Source organism: Schistocerca gregaria, chromosome 6, assembly GCF_023897955.1.
Source record: "Schistocerca gregaria isolate iqSchGreg1 chromosome 6, iqSchGreg1.2, whole genome shotgun sequence".
In the NCBI taxonomy this organism is placed as follows: Eukaryota; Metazoa; Arthropoda; class Insecta; order Orthoptera; family Acrididae; genus Schistocerca; species Schistocerca gregaria.
This window is the reverse complement of record NC_064925.1, coordinates 372,229,922-372,256,061: the sequence shown is the minus strand read 5'-3', so window position 1 is coordinate 372,256,061 and position 26,140 is coordinate 372,229,922. Positions and strand designations below refer to the sequence as shown.

At 45.3% G+C, this 26,140-nt stretch overlaps 1 protein-coding gene and 1 non-coding gene across 2 annotated transcripts in view; both read left to right on the top strand.

Moving 5' to 3' along the window:
- The first annotated feature begins 912 nt into the window (after positions 1-912).
- LOC126278048 (uncharacterized) overlaps positions 913-26,140 on the top strand; it is a 40,472-nt gene continuing 15,244 nt past the window's right edge. The window contains exons 1-2 of the mRNA XM_049977842.1: positions 913-1,049; positions 14,805-14,990. Coding sequence (XP_049833799.1) covers positions 975-1,049; positions 14,805-14,990 — 261 coding nt within the window. The 5' untranslated portion in view covers positions 913-974. The remainder of the gene's footprint in view (positions 1,050-14,804; positions 14,991-26,140) is intronic.
- Trnas-cga (transfer RNA serine (anticodon CGA)) lies at positions 11,822-11,896 on the top strand. The gene has a single exon. It is a non-coding gene; the product is annotated as a tRNA-Ser (tRNA).

Here is a 26,140-nt window from a genome sequence, read left to right as displayed (position 1 = left end):
GTCTGGTGTGAGGCGTTCCCGGGTAGGCGGGGGGGGGGGGGGGGGGGGGGGGGGGAGGGGCGGGGTCCACGGGGACCGAACCGCACAGTAACCATGGCTTCTGTGTGGTGTGGCGGAGAGGCGAAGAGGACTGCGGTAGTGGTGTTGTGGACCATTCCGGCTGCGGCGGGGACGGAGCCTCCCCGTCGTTTCTAGGTCCCCGGTTAACATAACATAACATGAGTACCAATGTGTACGACCTGCGTAGAATTTACAGATAACAGGTCTAAAATTCGTAGCAATAAATTGAATTGAATTGAAAATCCTCTAATTCGTCGATCTCGCGAAGAGCAGCAGCACAATTGCTGTTTCGAAAAAAAAAAAAAAGAAAAAAGAAAGAGACCAGTTGATCCTCTCCAGGAACATGTTGACCGTCTGCAGTTTTAATTCACACTGATGTTTGTGTTCCAACCCTATGTCACCGTACCTATACCGGCGCCTAACGGCAAGTCATGACACTAACAATGCTAAGAACGCAAGTCTTGCAGCGTATTATCTGAACATCATTCCTATGTAACTGGACACGCATACGGTCAATAGCTTTACGTCTACACTAACTCAACTAGCGAAAGTTTAATTGTAGCTAACCGGTCGCTCAGCCTTTTAGAAACTTAGTTTCTACTCATGTCCGCCAGCGCCGCATTTTCGAATACCCACGTGTCCTATAATGTTCTTCGTATTTCCTCGTATTTGATAGTTTGCGATGTCATACGTGCTGAAAAATAACGAAAGACAGCAGCAGAAACAAAAGAAAGAGGTCGCATTGCGGGGTCGACCGCCGCCGTGGGAAGTCGTCCATTAGCTGTTTGCTGCGGCAACGTGCCGGGCGGCGTGGGCAGTGTGCTCACACACACACACCACAGCATCGCTTGGCCGGCGGAGCTTCTGCATCCACCAGACCTCAGTCCACCGCCTCGCCTCGGTGTGCTCCAGACATGCAGGCCAAGATGTTCGCCGTCAAGGTGAAGGATCTCAAGCAGCCGGGCTTTATTCTCAAGATCCTCGAGATTGTGAGTACCCGCCGACCACACAGCGGGAGCAGGTTCCACCATCTCTTGTTATCACTTGCCTTCCTACTCCGTTCTTTTCCTGTTCTTTCAGTATGTCTCTGCTTGGGGTAACACGTGCTTACGCAAAACTCACGCAGGCTTACGATAGGAACAAAAACCCACTAACAGTCTGAAGCCAGCACGTTAGCCTTGTCTACATCTATATCATCTACATCTAAATTTATACTCCGCAAGCCACCCAACGGTGTGTAGCGGAGGGCACTTTACGTGCCACTGTCATTATCTCCCTTTCCTGTTCCAGTCGCGTATGGTTCGCGGGAAGAATGACTGCCGGAAAGCATCCGTGAGCGCTCGAATATCTCTAATTTTACATTCGTGATCTCCTTGGGAGGTATAAGTAGGGGGAAGCAATATATTCGATACCTCATCCAGAAACGCACCCTCTCGAAACCTGGACAGCAAGCTACACCGCGATGCACAGCGCCATTCTTGCAGAGTCTGCCACTTGAGTTTGCTAAACATCTCCGTAACGCTATCCCGCTTACCAAATAACCCTGTGTCGAAATGCGCCGCTCTTCTTTGGATCCCACACTGATGAGCAATACTCAAGTATAGGTCGAACGAGTGTTTTGTAAGCCATCTCCTTTGCTGATGGACTACATTTCCTAAGGACTCTCCTAATGAATCTCAACCTGGCACCCGCCTTACCAACAATTGATTTTATATGATCATTCCACTTCATATGGTTCCGCACGCATACTACCAGATATTTTACAGAAGTAACTGCTACCAGTGCTTGTTTCGATATCATATAATCATACAATAAAGGACCCTTCTTTCTATGTATTCCCAATACATTACATTTATCTATGTTAAGGGTCAGTTGTCACTCTCTGCACCAAGTGCCTATCCGCTGCAGATCTTTCTGCATTTTCTAAACATTCATGGTGGTGTCTGTTTGTACTATATTGTGTCTCCCTACCACTTTCGCGCAACGACGCTCTGAGCTTGTTTTTTAGGGAATTAACTAGTTTGAACCTGGGACCTGTTGCTGGTAAGGAGACGCCAGACCACACATGACATGTAGAATTCAGAAGAGTTCAGTGAGACTAGCGATGATATAACCAAGTACTAAATGATCTCAGCGTCAACTCCACTGCACTCCCTGTAAAAGAATCTTAATACTAACTAAATTTAGTGGAAAGGGTTCAAGGCTTTCCTATTTTTAGTTAGTTGGTCAAATAACGTCGAAAAAGCAGTTAAGTTTACCATTGGAAATTTTATTCTACTCTTAAAACATCGTTTATAAATTGCACTATTGATAAAAGGAAATGTTTTAATACAGGACGGTAAAAACCAACTGCGTTCAACAAAAATGTGAACGAATATTCCCTAAATGGGTTTCCAAGTTCTACAATCGATCGAAGGATGACCTATGCCATATCACATCTATAATCTAGGTTTAAATGAAGTTTCACAAAAGAGAAAACTATCAAAATGGTCTACAGTGACCCTCAATTATCTTCAATTACTTATCTAACTTGTCGTAAATTACAGTGGCTGATGTGGCTTCTCAATAACTATAAAATAGAAAAATCATCGCGTTTCAGATCTTTACTTCAAGTGGCAAATGTGAACACCATGAGTTTTAATTAACGATCGACACCAGTATTACGCAAAAAGGGGGTGTAACAGATGAGACTTTTGCAGTTCTGAGTGAAGCCTTATGCGCTCAAAAATGCGGCATCGCGTGCGTTCATTACCTTGTCGGTGTCTAAGCAGCGTCAGGGCGGCAGCGGCCGGCGCAGCAGCCATCCAGCCCGCCGTCTCGGAACTCACTCTACTCTAACTTCTCGTTACTACAATTTACCGAATTTGGTTTAAAAAAACTATCTGGCTGTGTTTTCATCTGACCAATCAGGGTCTCAATGTTAACCTTTAGCTCCGCCTACAAAAATTCTGTCTATCCAATGAGAAACGTTATACTTTTCGTGGTGGGGCAATGTTTTTAAAGTTTGCAACGTAACAGAGACGCTAAAAAGTCTCACGCTAAAACTTGCGGGTGGTAGTGGACCTTTTCGTGTTATCGTAAGATCTATACTGCTTTTCTGGAGGGCTCTAGCTTTTAACATGGGCTGGGGGTGATCCTTGACGTACCTGAGACGCGAAAAAGCCTCACGCTAAAACGCGCGGGTTGTATAGTCGTACAGGTAGGCTCGCAGCGTGGGTGCCCAGCCCCTCCCTCATCTAGCTTAACACGGTTCTGCTCTCGGCTTCTGTCCTCGTTTCTCCCCTCGGAACTGCGTCTGCCTCACGGTGGGAAGGTACGACATGCATTTAGGCATTCTTGTGGTAGTCTGTGGTATTCCATTTGCTCACTCGTTACTCGTATTACTTTGGTTAATTTAATGTTACGATTTATTCGGAGCTATGTGACATACTACTGGATTTGCTTATCATGTCAGGGTTTTCATGTAAGGTGTTGGATTTGCCTGACACCTTACAATTTCGCTGCAATTTTCTGCTGCAAATTCTCTGTATACTGCAGCATCATCCGTGAAAAGTCGCATGAAACTTCCGACACTATCTACTAGGTCATTTATATATATTGTGAAAAGCAATGGCCCCATAAAACTCCCCTGTGGTGTGCCAGAGGTTACTTTAACGTCTGTAGACGTCTCCCCATTGATAACATCATGCTGTGTTCTGTTTGCTAAAAACTCTTCAATCGAGCCATACAGCTGATCTGATATTCCGTAGGCTCTTACTTTGTTTATCAGGCGACAGTGCGGAACTGTATCGAACGCCTTCCGGAAGTCAAGGAAAATGGCATCTACCTGGGAACCTGTATCTAATATTTTCTGGGTCTCCTGAACAAATAAAGCGCGTTGTGTTTCACACGATTGCTGTTTCCGGAATACATGTTGGTTCCTATAGAGTAGTCATAAAAAATGAACGAAGGAAGATTAGACTTTAACGTCCCATCGACGCAGGGGTCGTCAGAGATAGAACACTAGCTTCATAGGTAGCGCACCGCGCCTTGTGCACGTCCACCGCGGCGCTCGGGGGCCACAGCACCAAGTTAGGACACGAGAAGATGGCTTATAACAGCCCGAAACCGGTTGTGTGATAATAAAACAACTTTACAACTGAAACGATATTTTCAACGTCTGGAAATAAAACAACACCTGATCGGAACCCTCGCCCTCTCGAGTGCAAGTCCAGAGTGTTAACCACGCGGTATCTCAGTGAGTTTCGACGAACAAAATCTAATTTCTGATGTGCATTGTGGAATTACAACTGGACCGCTACTGTTCATATTACAGCATGTGCCTTCGTTAAGACTCGTAAGCGCCATTTATCTGGTGTTTCGGCAAATTTTTGCAATTTTCTTTGTTCAATGTGCGGATAGTCAACAAAAATTTTATATAAGGGTGCCAAATTCTAAAATTCCCATTTTTAGGTAGGTAATTAAACCCGGAATTTTTAAAACGCGTCTTGCCCCAAGAAATTAGTCTGATAGGAAGTATACAAAACTCAGTATTAAACTGTAGGCTCAAGTGCAGAGCACTATATCTGACGGGTTTCAAAGGAGCAAGGCTTCATGATCAGAGCTATTGTACAAAAAATGTAATGGAACTATTAAACACGTTCTAACAAGACACGATTGCAAAGTATGTGAAAACAAATTATTAATATTTTTATATTTATCGCCCTACAAGATTCTTGTAGAGTAATTCTGAAGACGAAGGTTTGCTGCTTCAAAACGCGTCAATTTTGGTGGTTTTCTACTGTAAAAGGTGTTGTAACTACATTTTAACACCGAGTTTAACAATTACTACCCCGTATACGTCATCAACACAATCAAAATATAAAAAAGTCATTGCATCTCAATCAGTTGATGGATATCCAGTCAATACTTTAAACGTAAATTATTCTGATACCTGAACGACAAGGTTATGCAAAAACTATATTCAAAATGTTACTTTCGGACATGTCAGAGAGAACAGACACCATCGGTGACCGTGCAGCTAGTTAGAATGAAATTAAAATTAAATCAATACACTGAAATGAATACCCTTAGCTGCATATAGGCGTTGATATACGTCAGCGGGGACAGTTGAAAATGTGTGCCCCGACCGGAACTCGAACCCGGGATCTCCTGCTTACGTGGCAGACACTCTAACCATCTTTTTTTTAAATTGCATTTTGTTCTATATTGTTCGTTGAATTTGTTCAGGGCGGACATCCGATAACACCAGGTCAGTTTATTCGTTGATCCATTTGCTCAGTTCTTTTATTACAAAGGGTACCTAACCCTCTGACCGAACACGCTGAGCTACCGTGCCGGCTCCATCTGAGCCACCGAGGACACAGAGGATAGTGCGACTGCAGGGACTCATCTCTGGCACGCCTGCCATGAGACCCACATTCCCAATAAATTGGAAATGTGGGTCTAACGGGAGGCGTGCCATGAGACCCACATTCCCAATAAGTTGCAGTCGCACTATCCTCTGTGGCTCAGATGTATTTAATTTCTTTGCTACAGGAGCATGTTTCTTTTGTATTTGTACTATCAGCGATGCCTTCATGTCTTTTTCATTTGGACATTTTCAATTTTATTAATTTCCTTACTTAATTAATTTTCGAATTAGCCACTATTTGTCAATATTTGGACATTGTAGAAACTATTTATGTGGTAGTGTACAAAAAGTATGTCAGCATAGGCTGTAAGTCTGACCTTGTAAAACAATTATTCTATACAAAGATGTTAGAGCACTTGCCCGCGAATATATATTAAAATGATCCCGGGTTCGAGCCCCGGTCGGGGCATACATTTTCAACTGTCCCCGTTGACGTATGCAGCTAAGGATATTCATTTCATTGTACTGAATTAATTGTATATTCAAAATACACTCCTGGCAATGGAAAAAAGAACACATTGACACCGGTGTGTCTGACCCACCATACTTGCTCCGGACACTGCGAGAGGGCTGTACAAGCAATGATCACACGCACGGCACAGCGGACACACCAGGAACCGCGGTGTTGGCCGTCGAATGGCGCTAGCTGCGCAGCATTTGTGCACCGCCGCCGTCAGTGTCAGCCAGTTTGCCGTGGCATACGGAGCTCCATCGCAGTCTTTAACACTGGTAGCATGCTGCGACAGCGTGGACGTCAACCGTATGTGCAGTTGACGGACTTTGAGCGAGGGCGTATAGTGGGCATGAAGGAGGCAGGGTGGACGTACCGCCGAATTGCTCAACACGTGGGGCGTGAGGTCTCCACAGTACATCGATGTTGTCGCCAGTGGTCGGCGGAAGGTGCACGTGCCCGTCGACCTGGGACCGGACCGCAGCGACGCACGGATGCACGCCAAGACCGTAGGATCCAACGCAGTGCCGTAGGGGACCGCACCGCCACTTCCCAGCAAATTAGGGACACTGTTGCTCCTGGGGTATCGGCGAGGACCATTCGCAACCGTCTCCATGAAGCTGGGCTACAGTCCCGCACACCGTTAGGCCGTCTACCGCTCACGCCCCAACATCGTGCAGCCCGCCTCCAGTGGTGTCGCGACAGACGTCAATAGAGGGACGAATGGAGACGTGTCGTCTTCAGCTATCAGAGTCGCTTCTGCCTTGGTGCCAATGATGGTCGTATGCGTGTTTGGCGCCGTGCAGGTGAGCGCCACAATCAGGACTGCATACGACTGAGGCACACAGGGCCAACACCCGGCATCATGGTGTGGGGAGCGATCTCCTACACTGGCCGTACACCTCTGGTGATCGTCGAGAGGACACTGAATAATGCACGGTACATCCAAACCGTCATCGAACCCATCGTTCTACCATTCCTAGACCGGCAAGGGAACTTGCTGTTCCAACAGGACAATCCTCGTCCACATGTATCCCGTGCCACCCAACGTGCTCTAGAAGGTGTAAGTCAACTACCCTGGCCAGCAAGATCTCCGGATCTGTACCCCATTGAGCATGTTTGGGACTGGATGAAGCGTCGTCTCACGCGGTCTGCACGTCCAGCACGAACGCTGGTCCAGCTGAGGCGCCAGGTGGAAATGGCTTGGCAAGCCGTTCCACAGGACTACATCCAGCATCTCTACGATCGTCTCCATGGGAGAATAGCAGCCTGCATTGCTGCGAAAGGTGGATATACACTGTACTAGTGCCGACATTGTGCATGCTCTGTTGCCTGTGTCTATGTGCCTGTGGTTCTGTCAGTGTGATCATGTGATGTATCTGACCCCAGGAATGTGTCAATAAAGTTTCCCCTTCCTGGGACAATGAATTCACGGTGTTCTTATTTCAATTTCCAGGAGTGTAGATATTTTTGTATTATTAATATGAACGTGGATGCCTCCTTCTCTTGATTCATCGACCTGAAATTATACGATTAAATCCAGACTCTCCAATGACTTACGAAACATACACTTATGAGCCGAAAGAAGACTCCTTTTTAGCAAAATGATTATCTCCCTTTGCAACAGAATACAACGACGATTGTATTTGAATGATATTTCATGAAGAGATGATGTAGACTTCGTGCACTATGGGTGGAACAACCATCATGTTGGTACCACAGGTTCCCCCTAGTCTGCAGAGGAGTGTCCTCTAGCATCCGTGACAGATGGTCTTTTAGGTGGCCGCGATACTCGAGCGCGTTCAGTGTTCCGTCTATGAAATACGGGCCTATGTACTGATGGTACACTATCCCACACCATACTTTTACGCTCCATGGACGCCCCACCTAACGAAGCAAACGTGGACTGTCAGCAGACCAATGGGGCTGTTTCGGCGGCTTACCTAGCTTTGATTGGTAAATGTGGCTTCATCACTAAAAAAAATACATGATACACTTGCAAAAGATGGCTCTCTGGACATCAAAAAGCACATGTGGAATGAATTGTTCTGCGATGCGGATCATCTTCAGATCTTTGGTCAAAATTCGTTTACAGCCAATAGACCCTGATGTTATTATGCAGGTATTCAATCCCTGCCGTTGAAGAAACCGACAAACAAATAAAACAGCGCTTACAAAAACTTTATCACTGGCCAAATAATGTTTCCATGCCTATGCCGCTAGGGTAGCTGATACAAAATGGTGTCTGGTGAAGGTACCTAGCGGCAGAATGCGGAGCTATTGTTCTACCAAGTACACTTGTACCTTGTATACATGAAGGAAAAAATAGCAACACCAAGAAGGAGTCGAGTGACATAAACGGAAGTTGGTTGACTTGTTTCTACATCTGAAAGATGACGCCTAATCAAACTTCGCGGCAGTCGCACAAGAATGGCGCTAATACAGTCACTATGAGGATGCAAATCAGGTTTGCCATTATCAACACTTCACTTGGTTTGAACGAAATCGTGTAATAGGGCTACGAGAAGCTGGATGTTCCTTCTTTCATACTGCAGGAAGAATTGGCAGGAATGTAGCCACTGTACAGGAATGCTGGCAGCAGTGATGTCGAGAATATACGGTCGGACCATCGTGTACGGCGTGTGGGTCTGGCGGAACGCGCTGCATCTGCAGCAGAAATCTAAGCAGCGGTTGGCACCACAGTGACAGATGATGATGAGGCCCCATACTCCGAGGATCGTAGGGAATTATGCAGGAAACCCGCACCGCCGTGCTAGGCAATGTCCTAGCAGAGGTGGTTTTCCATTGCCTTCCTCCGACCGTTACGGGGATGAATCTTGATAATGAAGACGACACAACAACACCCAGTCATCTCGAGGCAGGAAAAATCCCTGACCCCGCTGGGAATCGAACCCAGGACCCCTTGTATGGGAATCGAGAACGCTACCGCAAGACCACGAGCTGCGGACAATCGGCTGTTAAAAATCGGTAACTTCAAGCCAGTCGCCCTGTAATGTGCATTCCACTGCCCCCGAACCACCGCCATCTGCGACTTCAGTGGTTTAAAGCGAGAGCTCATGGGAGGGCGACGTGGAGGAGTGTTGTGTTTTCTGATGAAAACTGGTTTTGCATCGTTGCCAGTGATGGCTGTGCATTGATTAAATGGAGGCCAGTTGAGAGCTTGCAACCGACCTGTTTCTGTGCCAGAGACACTGGACTTATACCTGGAGTTATGATCTGGGTAGCGTTTTCGTATGATAGCAGGAGCACTCTCGTGGTCATTCCACGCAACCTGACTGCAAATTTGTACACCTGTATGGTGATTCGACATGTTGTGCTGCCATTGATGAACAGAATTCCAGAGAATGTTTTGAGAGAGGATAACGCTGGCCCACATACCGCTGTTGTAAATCAACATGCTGTACATATAATCGACATGTCACCTTGGCTTGCTCTATCACGAGCTCGTGTGGGACATCATCGGACGGACGTCTCCAGCGTCATCCACAGTTTTAGCCGACCCTGTATTGACCGACCAAGTGCAATAGACTTGGTACTCCATCCCACAAGCTGGCAGCCGGCACGTGTACAACACAATTCATTCACGTTTGCATGCTTGCGTTCAATAGTCTCGCCGTTACACCGGTTATTAGTGTGCCAGCGTTTCAAGTTTGCAATGGCTTATCTCTAGCTTACATTAACCAGTCGTCTTGCAGTGTTGATCACTTAAATATGTTGGTTAGCCTTCCAGAAGGGCGCTGCATACTCGAATAAAGGTTTAATGAAGGTCTTGCAAGTACGAACTATGTTCCATTATAAATGCATTTTGTATGTCCTTTAAACATTTTTATGAGCCCTAATCATCGTGTTGCTTTTGCTATAGTGTTTCTTCCATGCTAATGTAGCACCAACAGTCAGTGTGAGATAATTAGCTTTCATTTTAGGTGTTATTTCTTGTTCTAATAATTTTAATTTGACGCCTTCTGTTGTTTGTGTTTTACTTCTTATAAAGTTCTTGTACCTGAAGATAACAAGCTGGTTTTCTTGAACATTAGATATTATAAGCCCCGAAGTAGAGTCATTTTTCTAGCTCGTCAACATATTGCGTGTTCATTAGTTGTAGCTCATCTGTTGTCTTTTCTTGGTATCAGTATACGGTGTCATCTCTGGATAAAACACTAGATCGCGTGGTCGGGCGAGGTACATCGGTAGTGTATTGCATATATTATACAGTAATGCAGTAGACAGAGTGGAGCCCTGTGGTACTCCAGCTTCCGAAATTAAAATCACAAAAAGTTTGTCGCCTACTCTGACGGCTGTATGCATGTCATCGTAGTCGCAAATAATATTAACAGAATCTTCCGTCGGTTCTTGGTAGAACAACATTATAATAAATGAAAATCACCAGTTTGCTTTTGTTCTACAATATTGTGGAACAAAAGCAAACTGGTGCTTTTCATTTATCAAATTTATAACCTTGAGCAATGAATACGTTTCTACTTGAAAATGAAATTACAGTTACCTTTTTCTTATTCAGTCAGCTTTATAATAGGCTTCTGGCAACAAATTATTTCATATTTTCGTACAAATTGGTTAAAATAAGACGATTTTATAAATCTGATCTCTCTGGTACAAATATAAAATCTTTTTCATTTGATTTGTACTTTATAGTTAATTCATAAAATTCCTTACTTATTGTGAAATTTGTTAAATGTTTACCTCTTTTCAGTGATTTCATTGCAACATAAAATTAATTTTTACCTTTTCTATTAATCATGGTTTTAATGCTAAATTAAAAATCTGCATGATGGAAATCTTAGACTGCCCCATAAATCCGTATTTTTTAACAGTTTCAGGAAATACTATAATTAAATGCTAAATAAAATATTACAATTACCCAAGAACGTTTATTGGCTACTCAAAGTTATATTCTACTGGCAAAACCCAGAAATAACGGGTTAAGGAACAAAAAAAAATAAGAAAATGATGAATCGGGTTCCAGAATGAGATTTTCACTCTGCAGCGGAGTGTGCGCTGTTATGAAACTTCCTGGCAGGTTAAAAGTGTGTGCCCGACCGAGACTCGAACTCGGGACCTTTGCCTTTCGCGGGCAAGTGATCTATCAACTGAACTACCGAAGCACGACTCACGCCCGGTACTCACAGCTTTACTTCTACCAGTATCCGTCTCCTACCTTCCAAACTTTACAGAAGCTCTTCTGCGAACCATGCAGAACTAGCACTCCTAAAAGAAAGGATACTGCGGAGACATGGCTTAGCCACAGCCTGGGGGAGTTTCCAGAATGAGATTTTCACTCTGCAGCGGAGTGTGCGCTGTTATGAAACTTCCTGGCAGACTAAAACTGTGTGCCCGACCGAGACTCGAACTCGGGACCTTTGCCTTTCGCGGGCAAGTGCTCTACCAACTGAGCTAACGAATCACGACTCACGCCCGGTACTCACAGCTTTACTTCTACCAGTATCCGTCTCCTACCTTCCAAACTTTACAGAAGCTCTTCTGCGAACCATGCAGAACTAGCACTCCTGAAAGAAAGGATACTGCGGAGACATGGCTTAGCCACAGCCTGGGGGATGTTTCCAGAATGAGATTTTCACTCTGCAGCGGAGTGAGCGCTGTTATGAAACTTCCTGGCAGATTAAAACTGTGTGCCCGACCGAGACTCGAACTCGGGACCTTTGCCTTTCGCGGGCAAGTGCTCTACCAACTGAGCTACCGAAGCAAGACTCACGCCTGGTACTCACAAAGCCATGTCTCCGCAGTATCCTTTCTTTCAGGAGTGCTAGTTCTGCATGGTTCGCAGAAGAGCTTCTGTAATGTTTGGAAGGTAGGAGACGGATACTGGTAGAAGTAAAGTTGTGAGTACCGGGCGTGAGTCGTGCTTCGGTAGCTCAGTTGGTAGAGCACTTGCCCGCGAAAGGCAAAGGTCCCGAGTTCGATTCTCGGTCGGGCACACAGTTTTAATCTGCCAGGAAGTTTCATGAATCGGGTTCTTCATTAAACGTAGGAACTACTATAATTAAATACAAAACAAAATAAAATATGTCAGTCATTCACGAAACATGTTTATTGTTTACTCACAATTATGCGGTCTAAGATAATGAAAAAAAAAAAACAACGACACACCACGAAGTGAAGGAATTACCCAAGTGGGATCGAAATCCGTAGATGTGATGTACAAGTACAAAAGACAACAAATGACTACAGTTTCAGAAAAACTGAGTGGTTTATTCAGGAGAAAGAGCTTCGCAATTTGAGCAAGTCAATAACACCCTTATTCGAGCAGATTTTCTGCTTAGAATTGACTGATAGACTTGTTGGATGTCGCCCTGAGAGATATCATGCCAGAGTCTGTCCAATCTTCAATATCCCGAGGTACCTGGAGGGCCCTGTCCATAATGCAGCAAACGTTATCAATTGGGAAGAGATCTGGCGATCTTGCAGGCCAAGGTAAGATTTGACAAACACAAAGACAAGCAGTAGAAACTCACGCCTGGTGTGCGAGGGCATTAGCTTGCTGGAGTGTAAGCCCAGAATGGCTTGCCATAAAGGGCAACAAAACGGGACGTAGAATATCGTTGAGGTAGCGTTGTGATGTAAGGGTGCCGTGGGTGACAACCAAAGTGGTTCTGCTATGAAAAAAAGTGGAACCCCAGACCATCACTCTCGGTTGTCAGACCACATGGCGGGCCACAGTCACGCTGGTATCCTACGTTGTCTGGGACCTTACCAGACACTTATTCGCTTGTCAACGCAGCTCACTTCGAAGCAGGACTCATCGCTGAAGACAATTCTACTTCAGTCAATGAGATTCCAGACTGAAGTAGGGCTTACAGACGCCCTGGACAGTGGTGGGTACGGCTCGACAACCAAGGGTGATGGTCTGTTGTGCCATATCTTTTCATAGCAGTACACCTTTCGCTGTCATGCGCGGCACCCTTGCAAGACTCCGATATGTTGACGGGACTCCATGCCCCGTTTCGTTGCCCTTCATGGCAAGCCATCATGAGCTAACATATCAGCAAGATAATGCCCGCCCGCACACAGCAAGAGTTTCTACTGCTCGTCTTCGTGCTTGACAAACCCTATCTTGTCCAGCAAGGTAGCTGGATCTCTCCTGAATTGAGAACGTCTGAAAGCATTATGGGCTGGACACTCGAAAAATCTCGGTATTTTAACGATCTAACGCGCCTATTGGACAGTACGTGGCACGATATCCCTCAGAAGGACATATAACAACTCCATCGACCAATGCGAAGCCGTGTAACTGCTTTGCTTGCATAAGGGTCAGAGATGGACGAACGCATTTTTTTTTTTTTTAGAGTGTTATTTCTCCTCAAATGTCGGAAACAAGTTACAGGATCAAATACACTACTGGCCACCAAAAAAATTGCTACACCACGAAGATGACGTGCTACAGACGCGAAATTTAACCGACAGGAAGAGAAGATGCTGTGACATGCAAATGATTAGCTTTTCAGAGCGTTCACACAAGGTTGGCGCCGGTGGCGACACCTACAAAGTGCTGACATAAGGAAAGATTCCAACCAATTTCTCATACGCAAACAGCAGCTGACCGGCGTTGCCCAGTGAAACATTGTTGTGATGCCTCGTGGAAAGAGGAGAAATGCGTACCATCATGTTTCCGACTTTAATAAAGGTCGGATTGTAGCCTATCGGGGTTGCAGTTTATCGTATCGCGACATTGCTGCTCGCGTTGGTCGAGATCTAATGACTGTTGCAGAATATGGAATCGGTGGGTTCAGGAGGGTAATATGGAACGCCGTGCTGGATCCCAACGGCCTCGTATCACTAGCAGTCGAGATGACAGGCATCTTATCCGCATGGCTGTAACGGATCGTGCAGCCACGTCTCGATCGCTGAGTCAACAGATGGGGATGTTTGCAACACAACAACCATATGCACGATCAGTTCGACGACGTTTGTAGCAGCACGGACTATCCGCTCGGAGACCATGGCTGCGGTTACCCTTCACACTGCATCGCAGACAGGAGCGCCTGCGATGGTGTACTCAACGACGAACCTGGGTGCACGAATGGCAAAACGTCACTTTTTTTTCGGATGAATCCAGGTTCCGTTTACAGCATGATGATGGTCGCATCCGTGTTTGGCGACATCGCGGTGATGAAGCGGTGACGAAGCGTGTATTCGCCATCGCCATACTGGCGTATCACCCGGCTTATGGTATGGGGTGTCATTGGTTACACGTCTCGGTCACCTGTTGTTCACATTGACGGCACTTTGAACAGTGGACATTACATTTCAGACGTGTTACGACCCGTGGCTCTAACCTTCAGTCGATCCCTGAAAAACCCTACATTTCAGCAGGATAATTGCACGACCGCATGTTGCAGGTCCTGTACGGTCCTTTCTGGATACAGAAAATGTTCGACTGCTGCCCTGGCCAGCGCGTTCTCCAGACCTCTGACCAACTGAAAACGTCTGGCCAATGGTGGCCGAGCAACTGGCTCGTCACAATACGCCAGTCATTACTCTCGAAGAACTGTGGTATCGTGTTGAAGCTGCATGGGCAGCTGTACCTGTACACGCGATCCAAGCTCTGTTTGACTCAATGCCCAGGCGTATTAAGGCTGTTATTACGGCCAGAGGTGGTTGTTCTGGGTACTGATTTCTCGTGATCTATGCACCCAAATTACGTGAAAATGTACTCACATGTCAGTTCTAGTACATTTGCCCGATGAATACCCGTTTATCGTCTACATTTCTTCTTCGTGTAGCAGTTTAATGGCCAGTAATGCAAAATACTGTTGTATCGGCTTGTTCATTTAGACTGAGTACTACCTTGGTAGCTGCCTGGGGTGACGGCTGGCCGTGTTGCAGGCGATGCTGCTGACGACGACGCTGGTGGCGCGGCTGGGGCGCGGGGGCGGGCCCGTCAGCTTCCACCGGCTGTCTCCCGACGCCGACACGCTGGGCCAGGGCGTCTGCCTGGCCTACCTCATCATCACGCCGGTGCTGCTGCTCGGCTACCTCACCGGCGAGATCGGACACCAGCGCAGGAAGATGGTCAGTCTTCCGCCGCCTCACTCTGCTCCCGCTGCGCAGCGAGTGGTAGGCCACTGCGTTCCCGTTCTTCCTGTAGAGCACCGGTCGTCAAGCCGAGCAATCAAATGTTAGTGCTGCTCGCGTCCTCAGCCGTATTTCATGGCAACACGGGTCTAACAACTATAGATTTCGCAAGATGGCTGTGACCAGTTTTCGTCCAAGCTGAGCGAGTTCATTCGCTTGTTCAGAAGGGGAATGCGACAAGCGTTTGCTACCTTTCGACCAGTCGGCGATGACAGAATCGACGCACACCCCCTCCAGTCTTTCTCAAACGATTGTACAGAAGCCATTTGGTTAAAAATAATAATTTTCGCTTCACTTCTAGCTTTACATGTCAGGTTCATTATGAACTGCCCATCATTTCGTTAATGGTCATAATTACTGTAATATTTACGTGGAAGTAAGACACTGCGCGAAATCCGATAAAGTTTGCAGTGAAAAATAGGAATTGCTACGATTTTGGGTTTGGTGCGAATTACATAATATTTTGCTGCATATAAAAAAATAATGGTTCAAATAGCTCTGAGCACTATGGGACTTAACTAACTAACCTAAGGAAATCACACAACACCCAGTCATCAAGAGGCAGACAAAATCCATGACCCCACCGGAAATCGAACCCGGGAACCCGGGCGCGGGAAGCGAGAACGCTACCGCACGACCACGAGCTACGGACTGCATACAAAATTTAGCTAACATAGTTAAGGGGAAGTTTACTATCTTTTCGTTCAAAAAATCGATTTTTTTAAATCGCATTTTTGGATCCATAAAAGTGTTCAAAATCCACCTCTGAAACGGTTTTTTCGAATACGGAACGGGAATGTTTGTTAGTTTTTTGCTTTCGGAGGACGAGTTATTGTACCGGTGCTTTGGAGGAAACACACAAAACTCCAATGAGAGTTTGAACGCATGTGTTTCGAAGTTAGCACCCAAGCATTTGCATCCTGGTGCGAAGACTGTGGAGATTGCGACTTTCCTGGCAATGAGCAGCTTCAGCGAAGGGTATTCAGCAATTCTGAAGACCATGACAACGATGGACGTCATCCTGAGACTCTAATTCGACGCAGTTCGCCAAGCATTCGGATTCAAGTGGCCGAAAACCGCTTGTCAGCAGTCGTACGAGCGGCTCTGGAGCAGCGCAGGATGGCCCAGATCGAGCAAAAGGTCATCTGTAAGGAAGAAGAAGGTCTAGTTAATGGGCACAGAATAGCAGATTGCACGTATTGCAGGTAAAACTTCAAAGGCGTTTTTCTCGAAATGACATTTTTTTATCGCGCGGTATGGTAACTTCAAATCTACTGAACCGATTGGCATAATTCTTTGTTTCTTACGAAGCTAACTAAATTTTCTAGGAGTTGTACCACTTTTATACCGCTCCATCAACTATAAATATTTTTACTTGGCCGACGAGGTCGAAAAATCGAAGGAAAAAGCCCTATCTTTTTCAAATGGCCGCCATTTTGTTTCCTATGGTCGAAATAACTTAAGCGAGGTACAACTCCTACAGAACCTTATATACTTCGCTAAAGTCAACTCAATATTGATTTCAGACCAGCCGACTGACCTGTGACACACCGCCCGTGGAGGTCTACATCGAAATTTTGTTTCGTTCAACGGCACTACCGCCTTTGCTCTTCGACATTTCCTGTCGAAAAAATTCCAGTTTGTAGAAGAAATATCAATAAACATTTTGACCAAATTTGACATTGATATCTATGACACATCCCGAGAAAATAATTCTCAAAGAATATGATTCTTTCGGGCCAAAGATCGTAAACCTCCCCTTAAATTTTCTTTGACTTGGGTGGAGGTCTCTGTCTGTCACCAGTCTTGAGAAAATTGATCTGACATAGTGCCTTCATTTGCGATCACATTGCGCTGGCGATAAAGCCAGATTGAAGTACCCACAACATTCCTCATAGTTCATAAACAGTTTGAGGTATCAAAATGATACTTTGGCAAATGGTAGCACTCAAAGAGGAGAGTATTTTTCCATGTGGTTGTTATGCAAAACTTCATTATGTACCGTGTTATTCCATTAACTATAGACTTTTCCGATGAAAGAATTTAATTTTTGAGCATCATTGATAGTTGGTGAAACGAGAAATGCTACGAGTTTTGGAACAACGTAAGCGAAGTCATTACAAGTTTATTTTGTATTGTGGATGTGCTTTTTCATAAGATACTGACCTTATACTTTTGTATGTATGTAGTGAACCGGGGACCTAGAAACGATGGGGAGGCTTCATCCAGCTGTAGCTCTCCGTGGTTCACAACCCCACAACAGGCCACAGCAGTCCACCAACCCCACTGCCACCCCACACTGAACCCAGGGTTATTTTGCGGTTCGGCAAACAGTGAACCCCCCGGGGATGTCTCATACCAGACGAGTCTAGCCCCAAGTGTTTGCATGGTAGAGTAATGATGGTGTTCGTGTACATGGAAATGGTTTTTGCACAGCAATCACTGACACAGTGTAACTGAGGTGGAATAAGGGGTACCAGCCCGCATTCGCCGAGGTAGATAGAAAACCGCTTTAAAAACCATTTACAGGCTGGCCAGCATACCGGACCTAAACACTAATCCACCGGACGGATTTGTGCCGGGGATCGGCACACTTTCCAGCTCGGGATGAGCCCCGTTAGACTGTGTGACTAGCTGGATGGGCTGATACTAACCTTGCTTTTTCTCAGTTCCTCACTTAATAAACTTAATAAACCCGCTTCAGAATTCTCTCGCAATTGTGTCTGCACATGTAAGTGAGGTGAGATTATGTAAACTGCGGCGTTTTGGCAAAAGAAGCGAATTTTAAAATGCAACAAAGAAATGTATAGGTTTTACTCAACATTCGCCACTCATTCTTTTTAGATACTAGCCAAAAAAGAGGTGACACATCTTTTTGAATGGTCAGCATGCAGTTGTGGGTACCCACTTGATGTTTACAAAAAACGTGATTGTAGGCTTCTGTTTTAAACGGAACTTCCCCTCCAGCGCCCGGCATTTCCCCTACAGCGCCTGCCTGCAACCCCCACCACTAACGCTCTCCCCATGCATGCCCTGCTGTCTGCGCATCTACTGGCAATGGTATTCTGCATGTACTATAACAGCCGAACCCAAAACTGTCAACCGACGTTAAGAGCTTCATAACAGTGTAGTTGTTCCTACATAGTGGCAATCAAAAATCCAGAGACACAAATATTTTAAGATGTGCTCGAGTTCCATTGACATTGGTGAAGTCGACACTGAGCTAGAGTGCAAGCAGAATAACGTGGCCGGTAGGCATGGAATAGGCGGGGCACGGATGGAGAGGAGTCTTGTGGTGGGCGTCTTGGGCAGTCCCTGCAGCGGAAATGACGAGCACTAGGGGGGAAGTGGAGTTTCGAACTGAAGTCTATGCTCACATTTTTTGTAGGTGGAGCCTCTCCATGCACACACTTGCATGGTGACCATTCAAAAAGACCTATTGTTACCTCTGCTTTGTTAGTAACAAGAGAGAACTCCGCTGAAAATGCAACAAACGCAGCGATTTATTATCGCTTCCTTGTTAACCACTTGTAGCTTTGAGAGAAGGGTTATGAGTGGCAAATTTTGGGTAAAACGTACACATCTCTAATCGTCATGTTAAAATTTGCTTCTTTTGCCAAAACACAAGGAAGTTTACACAGTGTCAGCTCACTAACATGCAGTACAGAAGCAACTGCGAGAGAATTCTGAAACCGTGGTTTATTAAGTAAGGTACTGAGGAAAAGTAAGTTCAATAGCTTATGAAAAACCACATCCTCAGTACAAAAATAATCGTGTGTTATAAAACACATATTATTTCTCGTTTAACCAGCTAATCATGGCCATTAAAAATTACATTCTTTCATCGAAAAAGTTTGTATGTAGTGGAATATCACGACAGATATTGAAGTAATAAACATATGGCAACATACTCTCCCCTTTGCGTGCTGACATTTGCCAAAATCTTCTTTCGGTATCTTAGACCGTTTATGAAATATAAGGAACGTTGTGGATATTTCATTCTAGTCTAATCGCTGGCGAGCGCTCTCCCAAAAGGATTCGGTACAACAGATCAATTTTCGCGTGATTACTGACGAACAGAGACCTCTGTCCAAGTATAAAGAAAAATTCAGTATGTTAGCTAAATTCCATACGCAGCGACATACTGTGCAGGTCATCATGAAGCTGACATATAAGTTATAAGTAACGTAAAAATGATTTTTTTACCGAATAGTTTCTGTAAAATCGTTTGAGGAAGACTGCACAGTGTGCGCCCTGATTATGCCATCGTTGCGTGTACCCGATCGGCCGAAAGCGGGCAATTTCGGTCTCCCCATCCGAACAAACAGATGAACTCGCACAGCGCTTTGGACGAAAACTGGTCACTGCGCATCGGCTACCATATCTCGCGCGTAACAAGGGAATGGACCAATCCGAAATGTCGAAAACAACCCTGAAATTTTTATTTTTTATGCATGAAGAGTACAAGGCAATAAACGCACTGCCAAAATTTTAGCTGCTAATGTGCAATGCAAGCACTAAAAAAATGTTAAACTTACTCGTTTTGTCGCACGAGGAACCGCTTAGGACGACGGTATGTTTAGTTCTTCCTGCCTAGCGTACGTTCGGCCGTGAGAAGACAGTGTATCGCCGCGTAGCGCAAATGTCGGGAGTGGCCCAAGCGAATCTGGATCCCTAAACCATACAAAAATGTCACATATCATTAATGTTTTGAATAAGAGGCAGTACGTATTGACGGCTAAACTGTTGTATATGTAATTCCTAGATAGGTGACTAGCAGAGAAAAATAATTATCAAGGCAATGTTTCATGTTACATCACACACGGTTTCCATTAATCGTGACTTTAAAACGCCGAAATGAAATACACTCCTGGAAATGGAAAAAAGAACACATTGACACCGGTGTGTCAGACCCACCATACTTGCTCCGGACACTGCGAGAGGGCTGTACAAGCAATGATCACACGCACGGCACAGCGGACACACCAGGAACCGCGGTGTTGACCGTCGAATGGCGATAGCTGCGCAGCATTTGTGCACCGCCGCCGTCAGTGTCAGCCAGTTTGCCGTGGCATACGGAGCTCCATCGCAGTCTTTAACACTGGTAGTATGCCGCGACAGCGTGGACGTGAACCGTATGTGCAGTTGACGGACTTTGATCGAGGGCGTATAGTGGGCATGAGGGAGGCCGGGTGGACGTACCGCCGAATTGCTCAACACGTGGGGCGTGAAGTCTCCACAGTACATCGATGTTGTCGCCAGTGGTCGGCGGAAAGTGCACGTGCCCGTCGACCTGGGACCGGACCGCAGCGAAGCACGGATGCACGCCAAGACCGTAGGATCCTACGCAGTGCCGTAGGGGACCGCACCGCCACTTCCAAGCAAATTAGGGACACTGTTGCTCCTGGGGTATCGGCGAGGACCATTCGCAACCGTCTCCATGAAGCTGGGCTACGGTCCCGCACACCGTTAGGCCGTCTTACGCTCACGCCCCAACATCGTGCAGCCCGCCTCCAGTGGTGTCGCGACAGGCGTGAATGGAGGGACGAATGGAGACGTGTCGTCTTCAGCGATGAGAGTCGCTTCTGCCTTGGTGCCAATGATGGTCGTATGCGTGTTTGGCGCCGTGCAGGTGAGCGCCACAATCAGGACTGCATACGACCGAGGCACACAGGGCCAACACCCGGCATCATGGTGTGGGGAGCGATCTCCTACACTGGCCGTACACCCCTGGTAATCGTCGAGGGGAGACTGAATAGTGCACGGTACATCCAAACCGTCATCGAACCCGTCGTTCTACCATTCCTAGACCGGCAAGGGAACTTGCTGTTCCAACAGGACAATGCACGTCCGCATGTATCGCGTGCCACCCAACGTGCTCTAGAAGGTGTAAGTCAACTACCCTGGCCAGCAAGATCTCCGGATCTGTCCCCCATTGAGCATGTTTGGGACTGGATGAAGCGTCGTCTCACGCGGTCTGCACGTCCAGCACGAACGCTGGTCCAACTGAGGCGCCAGGTGAAAATGGCATGGCAAGCCGTTCCACAGGACTACATCCAGCGTCTCTACGATCGTCTCCATGGGAGAATAGCAGCCTGCATTGCTGCGAAAGGTGGATATACACTGTACTAGTGCCGACATTGTGCATGCTCTGTTGCCTGTGTCTACGTGCCTGTGGTTCTGTCAGTGTGATTATGTGATGTATCTGACCCCAGGAATGTGTCAATAAAGTTTCCCCTTCCTGGGACAATGAATTCACGGTGTTCTTATTTCAATTTCCAGGAGTGTAATTCTAACATATACATCCCCATATACGTCATAATAAAGCGAAGTGTCATTTGAATGACGAAAAGAAACATTTTCCTTACACCAAGGCACACGAGATGAAAGAAACATAAATTCTTTTAGGTGTTTCTTCGACTCGTCGTGTTGGACCATTCCCTTGTAAGTAAAGTTGGCTGCAGACTACAATGGGCAGAGGGTAAGCGGGGCGGTTACTGCGCGGTTAGAGGCTGGGAGAGGGAGAATATCTTACTGTTTTGTCTCCCAGTACTAACAACTCGTTGGCGTACGCGAATCATATCAGGCACTTGCTATGCTATAAATTTCAGACGGAAGTAACATGTATTCGTGAGTGCACATTACAGAGATTGTTATCTTCATATGTGGTACATCCACTGATGTGACGAAAGTCATGGGATAGCGATTTGCTTCCATATGTATGGTGCAGAGTTAGGTTATACATTACACTGATGTGACAGAAGCCGTGGGATAGTGACATATACATACACATGTGGCGATAGTATCGTGTTCACAAGGTATAAGAGGGCAGTCTATTGGATAAGCTGTCATTTGTACTCAGGTGATTCATGTGAAACGGTTTCCGATTTGACTATGGTCGCGCGATGAGGATTAACAGACTTTCGATGCGGAATGGTAGTTGGTGCTAGACGCACGGGACATTCCATTTCGTACATTGTTTGGGAATTCAATATTCCGCGATCCACAGTGTCAAGCTTGTGCCGAGAGTACCAAATTTCAGGCATTGACTGTACCTCGCGTGGTCCTATTGGGCCCTACGTGAGTAATAATAACACTCTGAGTTACGCCTTTGTATTTGCAATTATGTCGGCTTTTGCGTATTTTGTTTCCAGTTGGGACAATCTGCGGTATTTCGTTGCAGCACCAATGAGAGCATTCCTCATAATTAGTTATGAACAAATTCAGGATGTCGCTTTGACTTTTTATGGAAACAGAATAAACTGCTCAGCTGCTATTCGAGCGTTGGTTGAATTGTGGTGTTACGAACAAAATTGCTAGGAGCCATTATGAGCTACAGTTATTCTATACTATTGAAATCAGGCGTAGGTGTTGCCACAGATATTTTAATAAAAGAAAGGGTAGACAGAGGCCCCTATGCTATACTTAATAGAACCTGAGTGGAATAAAATGTAAGTCCTGAAGAAAGGCATAGTGAAGCCTTCCTTGGGAATGGCCACGCCAGAAATGTTGGCAGACATTTGCTGTAAAGCAGTGGTCATCAAACTTTGTTACTAACATAGTGGGGCGGCGTGTACCGATGTTATTATCAATTTATATCCTATAGCAATTAGTATGTTATAAGCTTCCAACGGACTAGGTATGGTAAGGGTGCGATAAAGATGGATGATAGCTAAAAGTCGGCACTACTCGGACACTTTGTGTTGTCTGATCTCTGTGTCAGACTGCTACCATCCTCAGTGGCTCTAAAGTTGTGACACTGTGTAATTGCCTGACAAAGTGTTGTTGTATTGTCTGTGTAAGGGTGTGATTAGTCCTAAATGATTAATAACAGAAATTTTACTCATATTTAAATCCCTTATGAACAATGAGACACGATCACAAATATTCAGTAACTATTTGAAAGTCATGTTTCTTCTATGACTTGCGTTGTATTAAAGTAGCCTTAATTTAATTTCCTATTTCTTGTTACAAACACACAGCGGTGACAAAAGTCATGGGATACCTGCTAATATCGGATCGGACCTCATTTTGCCCGGCGTAGTGCACCAACTAGATGAGGCATCGACTCAACAAGTCGTCGGATGTCCCCTGCAGAAATATTGAGCTATGCTGCCGCTATAGTCGGCCATAACTACAAAAGCGTTGCCGGTGCACACACTGACCTCTCGACTATGTCGCATAAATGTTGGGTGGGATTCGTGTTGGGTGGTATGGGTGGCCAAATCGAATTTTCCAGAATGTTCTTCAAACCAACTGCGACCAGGTGACATGGGTATTGTCACCCATAATAACTGAAGTCCATGAATGGCTGAAAATGGTCTCCAAGTAGCCGATCGTAACCATTTCCAGCCAATGATCGGTTCAGTCGGACCAGAGGACCCAGTCCGTTCCATGTAAACACAACCCATACCATTACGGAGCCACCATGAGCTTGCACAGTGTCTCGTTGACAACTTAGGTCCATGACTTCAAGGAGCTGGCGCCACACTCGAACCCTACCAGCAGTTCTTACCAGCTGAAATTGTGACTCACCTGACTAGGTCACACCTTTCCAGTCTGTTAGGGTCCAACCGATACCGTCAAAACTCCTGGAGAGGCGTTGCAGGCGCTTACGTGCACAGCCACTCGCATCGGCCGTTTGCTGCCACAGCTTATTAATGCCACGTTTTGCCCCACTGTTCGTCGTATGTCCCACATTAATGTCTGTAGTTATTCCACGCATTGTTCCTTGTCTGTTGTTGTTGTTGTTGTTGTTGTTGTCTTCAGTCCTGCGACTGGTTTGATGCAGCTCTCCATGCTACTCTATCCTGTGCAAGCTGCTTCATCTCCCAGTACCTACTGCAACCTACATCCTTCTGAATCTGCTTAGTGTATTCATCTCTTGGTCTCCCTCTACGATTTTTACCCTCCACGCTGCCCTCCAATGCTAAATTTGTGATCCCTTGATGCCTAAAAACATGTCCTACCAACCGATCCCTTCTTCTAGTCAAGTTGTGCCACAAACTTCTCTTCTCCACAATCCTATTCAATACCTCCTCATTAGTTACGTGATCTCCCCATCTAATCTTCAGCATTCTTCTGTAGCACCACATTTCGAAAGCCTCTATTCTCTTCTTGTCCAAACTAGTTATCGTCCATGTTTCACTTCCATACATGGCTACACTCCAAACAAATACTTTCATAAACGACTTCCTGATACATAAATCTATATTCGATGTTAACAAATTTCCCTTCTTGAGAAACGCTTTCCTTGCCATTGCCAGTCTAAATTTTATATCCTCTCTACTTCGACCATCATCAGTTATTTTACTTCCTAAATTGCAAAACTCCTTTACTACTTTAAGCGTCTCATTTCCTAATCTAATTCCCTCAGCATCACCCGATTTAATTTGACTACATTCCATTATCCTTGTTTTGCTTTTGTTGATGTTCATCTTATATCCTCCTTTCAAGACCCTGTCCATTCTGTTCAACTGCTCTTCCAAGTCCTTTGCCGTCTCTGACAGAATTACAATGTCATCGGCGAACCTCAAAGTTTTTATTTCTTCTCCATGAATTTTAATACCTACTCCAAATTTTTCTTTTGTTTCCTTTACTGCTTGCTCAATATACAGATTGAATAACATCGGGGAGAGGCTACAACCCTGTCTCACTCCTTTCCCAACCACCGCTTCCCTTTCATGCCCCTCGACTCTTATGACTGCTATCTGGTTTCTGTACAAATTGTAAATAGCCTTTCGCTCCCTGTATTTTACCCCTGACACCTTCAGAATTTGAAAGAGAGTATTCCAGTCAACATTGTCAAAAGCTTTCTCTAAGTCTACAAATGCAAGAAACGTAGGTTTGCCTTTTCTTAATCTTTCTTCTAAGATAAGTCGTAAGGTCAGTATTGCCTCACGTGTTCCAACATTTCGACGGAATCCAAACTGATCCTCCCCGAGGTCCGCATCTACCAGTTTTTCCATTCGTCTGTAAAGAATTCGCGTTAGTATTTTGCAGTTGTGACTTATTAAACTGATATTTCGGTAATTTTCACATCTGTCAGCACCTGCTTTCTTTGGGATTGGAATTATTATATTCTTCTTGAAGTCTGAGGGTATTTCACCTGTCTCATACATCTTGCTCACCAGCTGGTAGAGTTTTGTCATGACTGGCTCTCCCAAGGCCGTCAGTAGTTCTAATGGAATGTTGTCTACTCCGGGGGCCTTGTTTCGACTCAGGTCTTTCAGTGCTCTGTCAAACTCTTCACGCAGTATCTTACCTCCCATTTCGTCTTCATCTACATCCTCTTCCATTTCCATAATATTGTCCTCAAGTACATCGCCCTTGTATAAACCTTCTATATACTCCTTCCACCTTTCTGCCTTCCCTTCTTTGCTTAGAACTGGATTGCCATCTGAGCTCTTGATATTCATACACGTGGTTCTCTTCTCTCCAAAGGTCTCTTTAATTTTCCTGTAGGCAATATCTATCTTACCCCTAGTGAGATAAGCTTCTACATCCTTACATTTGTCCTCTAGCCATCCCTGCTTAGCCATTTTGCACTTCCTGTCGATCTCATTTTTGAGATGTTTGTATTCCTTTTTGCCTGCTTCATTTACTGCATTTTTATATTTTCTCCTTTCATCAATTAAATTCAATATTTCTTCTGTTACCCAAGGATTACTAGCAACCCTCGTCTTTTTACCTACTTTATCCTCTGCTGCCTTCACTACTTCATCCCTCAGAGCTACCCATTCTTCTTCAACTGTGTTTCTTTCCCACATTGCTGCCAATTGTTCCCTTATGCTCTCCTTGAAACTCTGTACAACCTCTGGTTCTTTCAGCTTATCCAGATCCCATGTCCTTAAATTCCCACCTTTTTGCAGTTTCTTCAGTTTTAACCTACAGGTCATAACAAATAGATGGTCAGAGTCCACATCTGCCCCTGGAAATGTCCTACAATTTAAAACCTGATTCCTAAATCTCTGTCTTACCATTATATAATCTATCTGATACCTTTTAGTATCTCCAGGATTCTTCCATGTATACAACATTCTTTTATGATTCTTGAACCAAGTGTTAGCTATGATTAAGTTATGCTC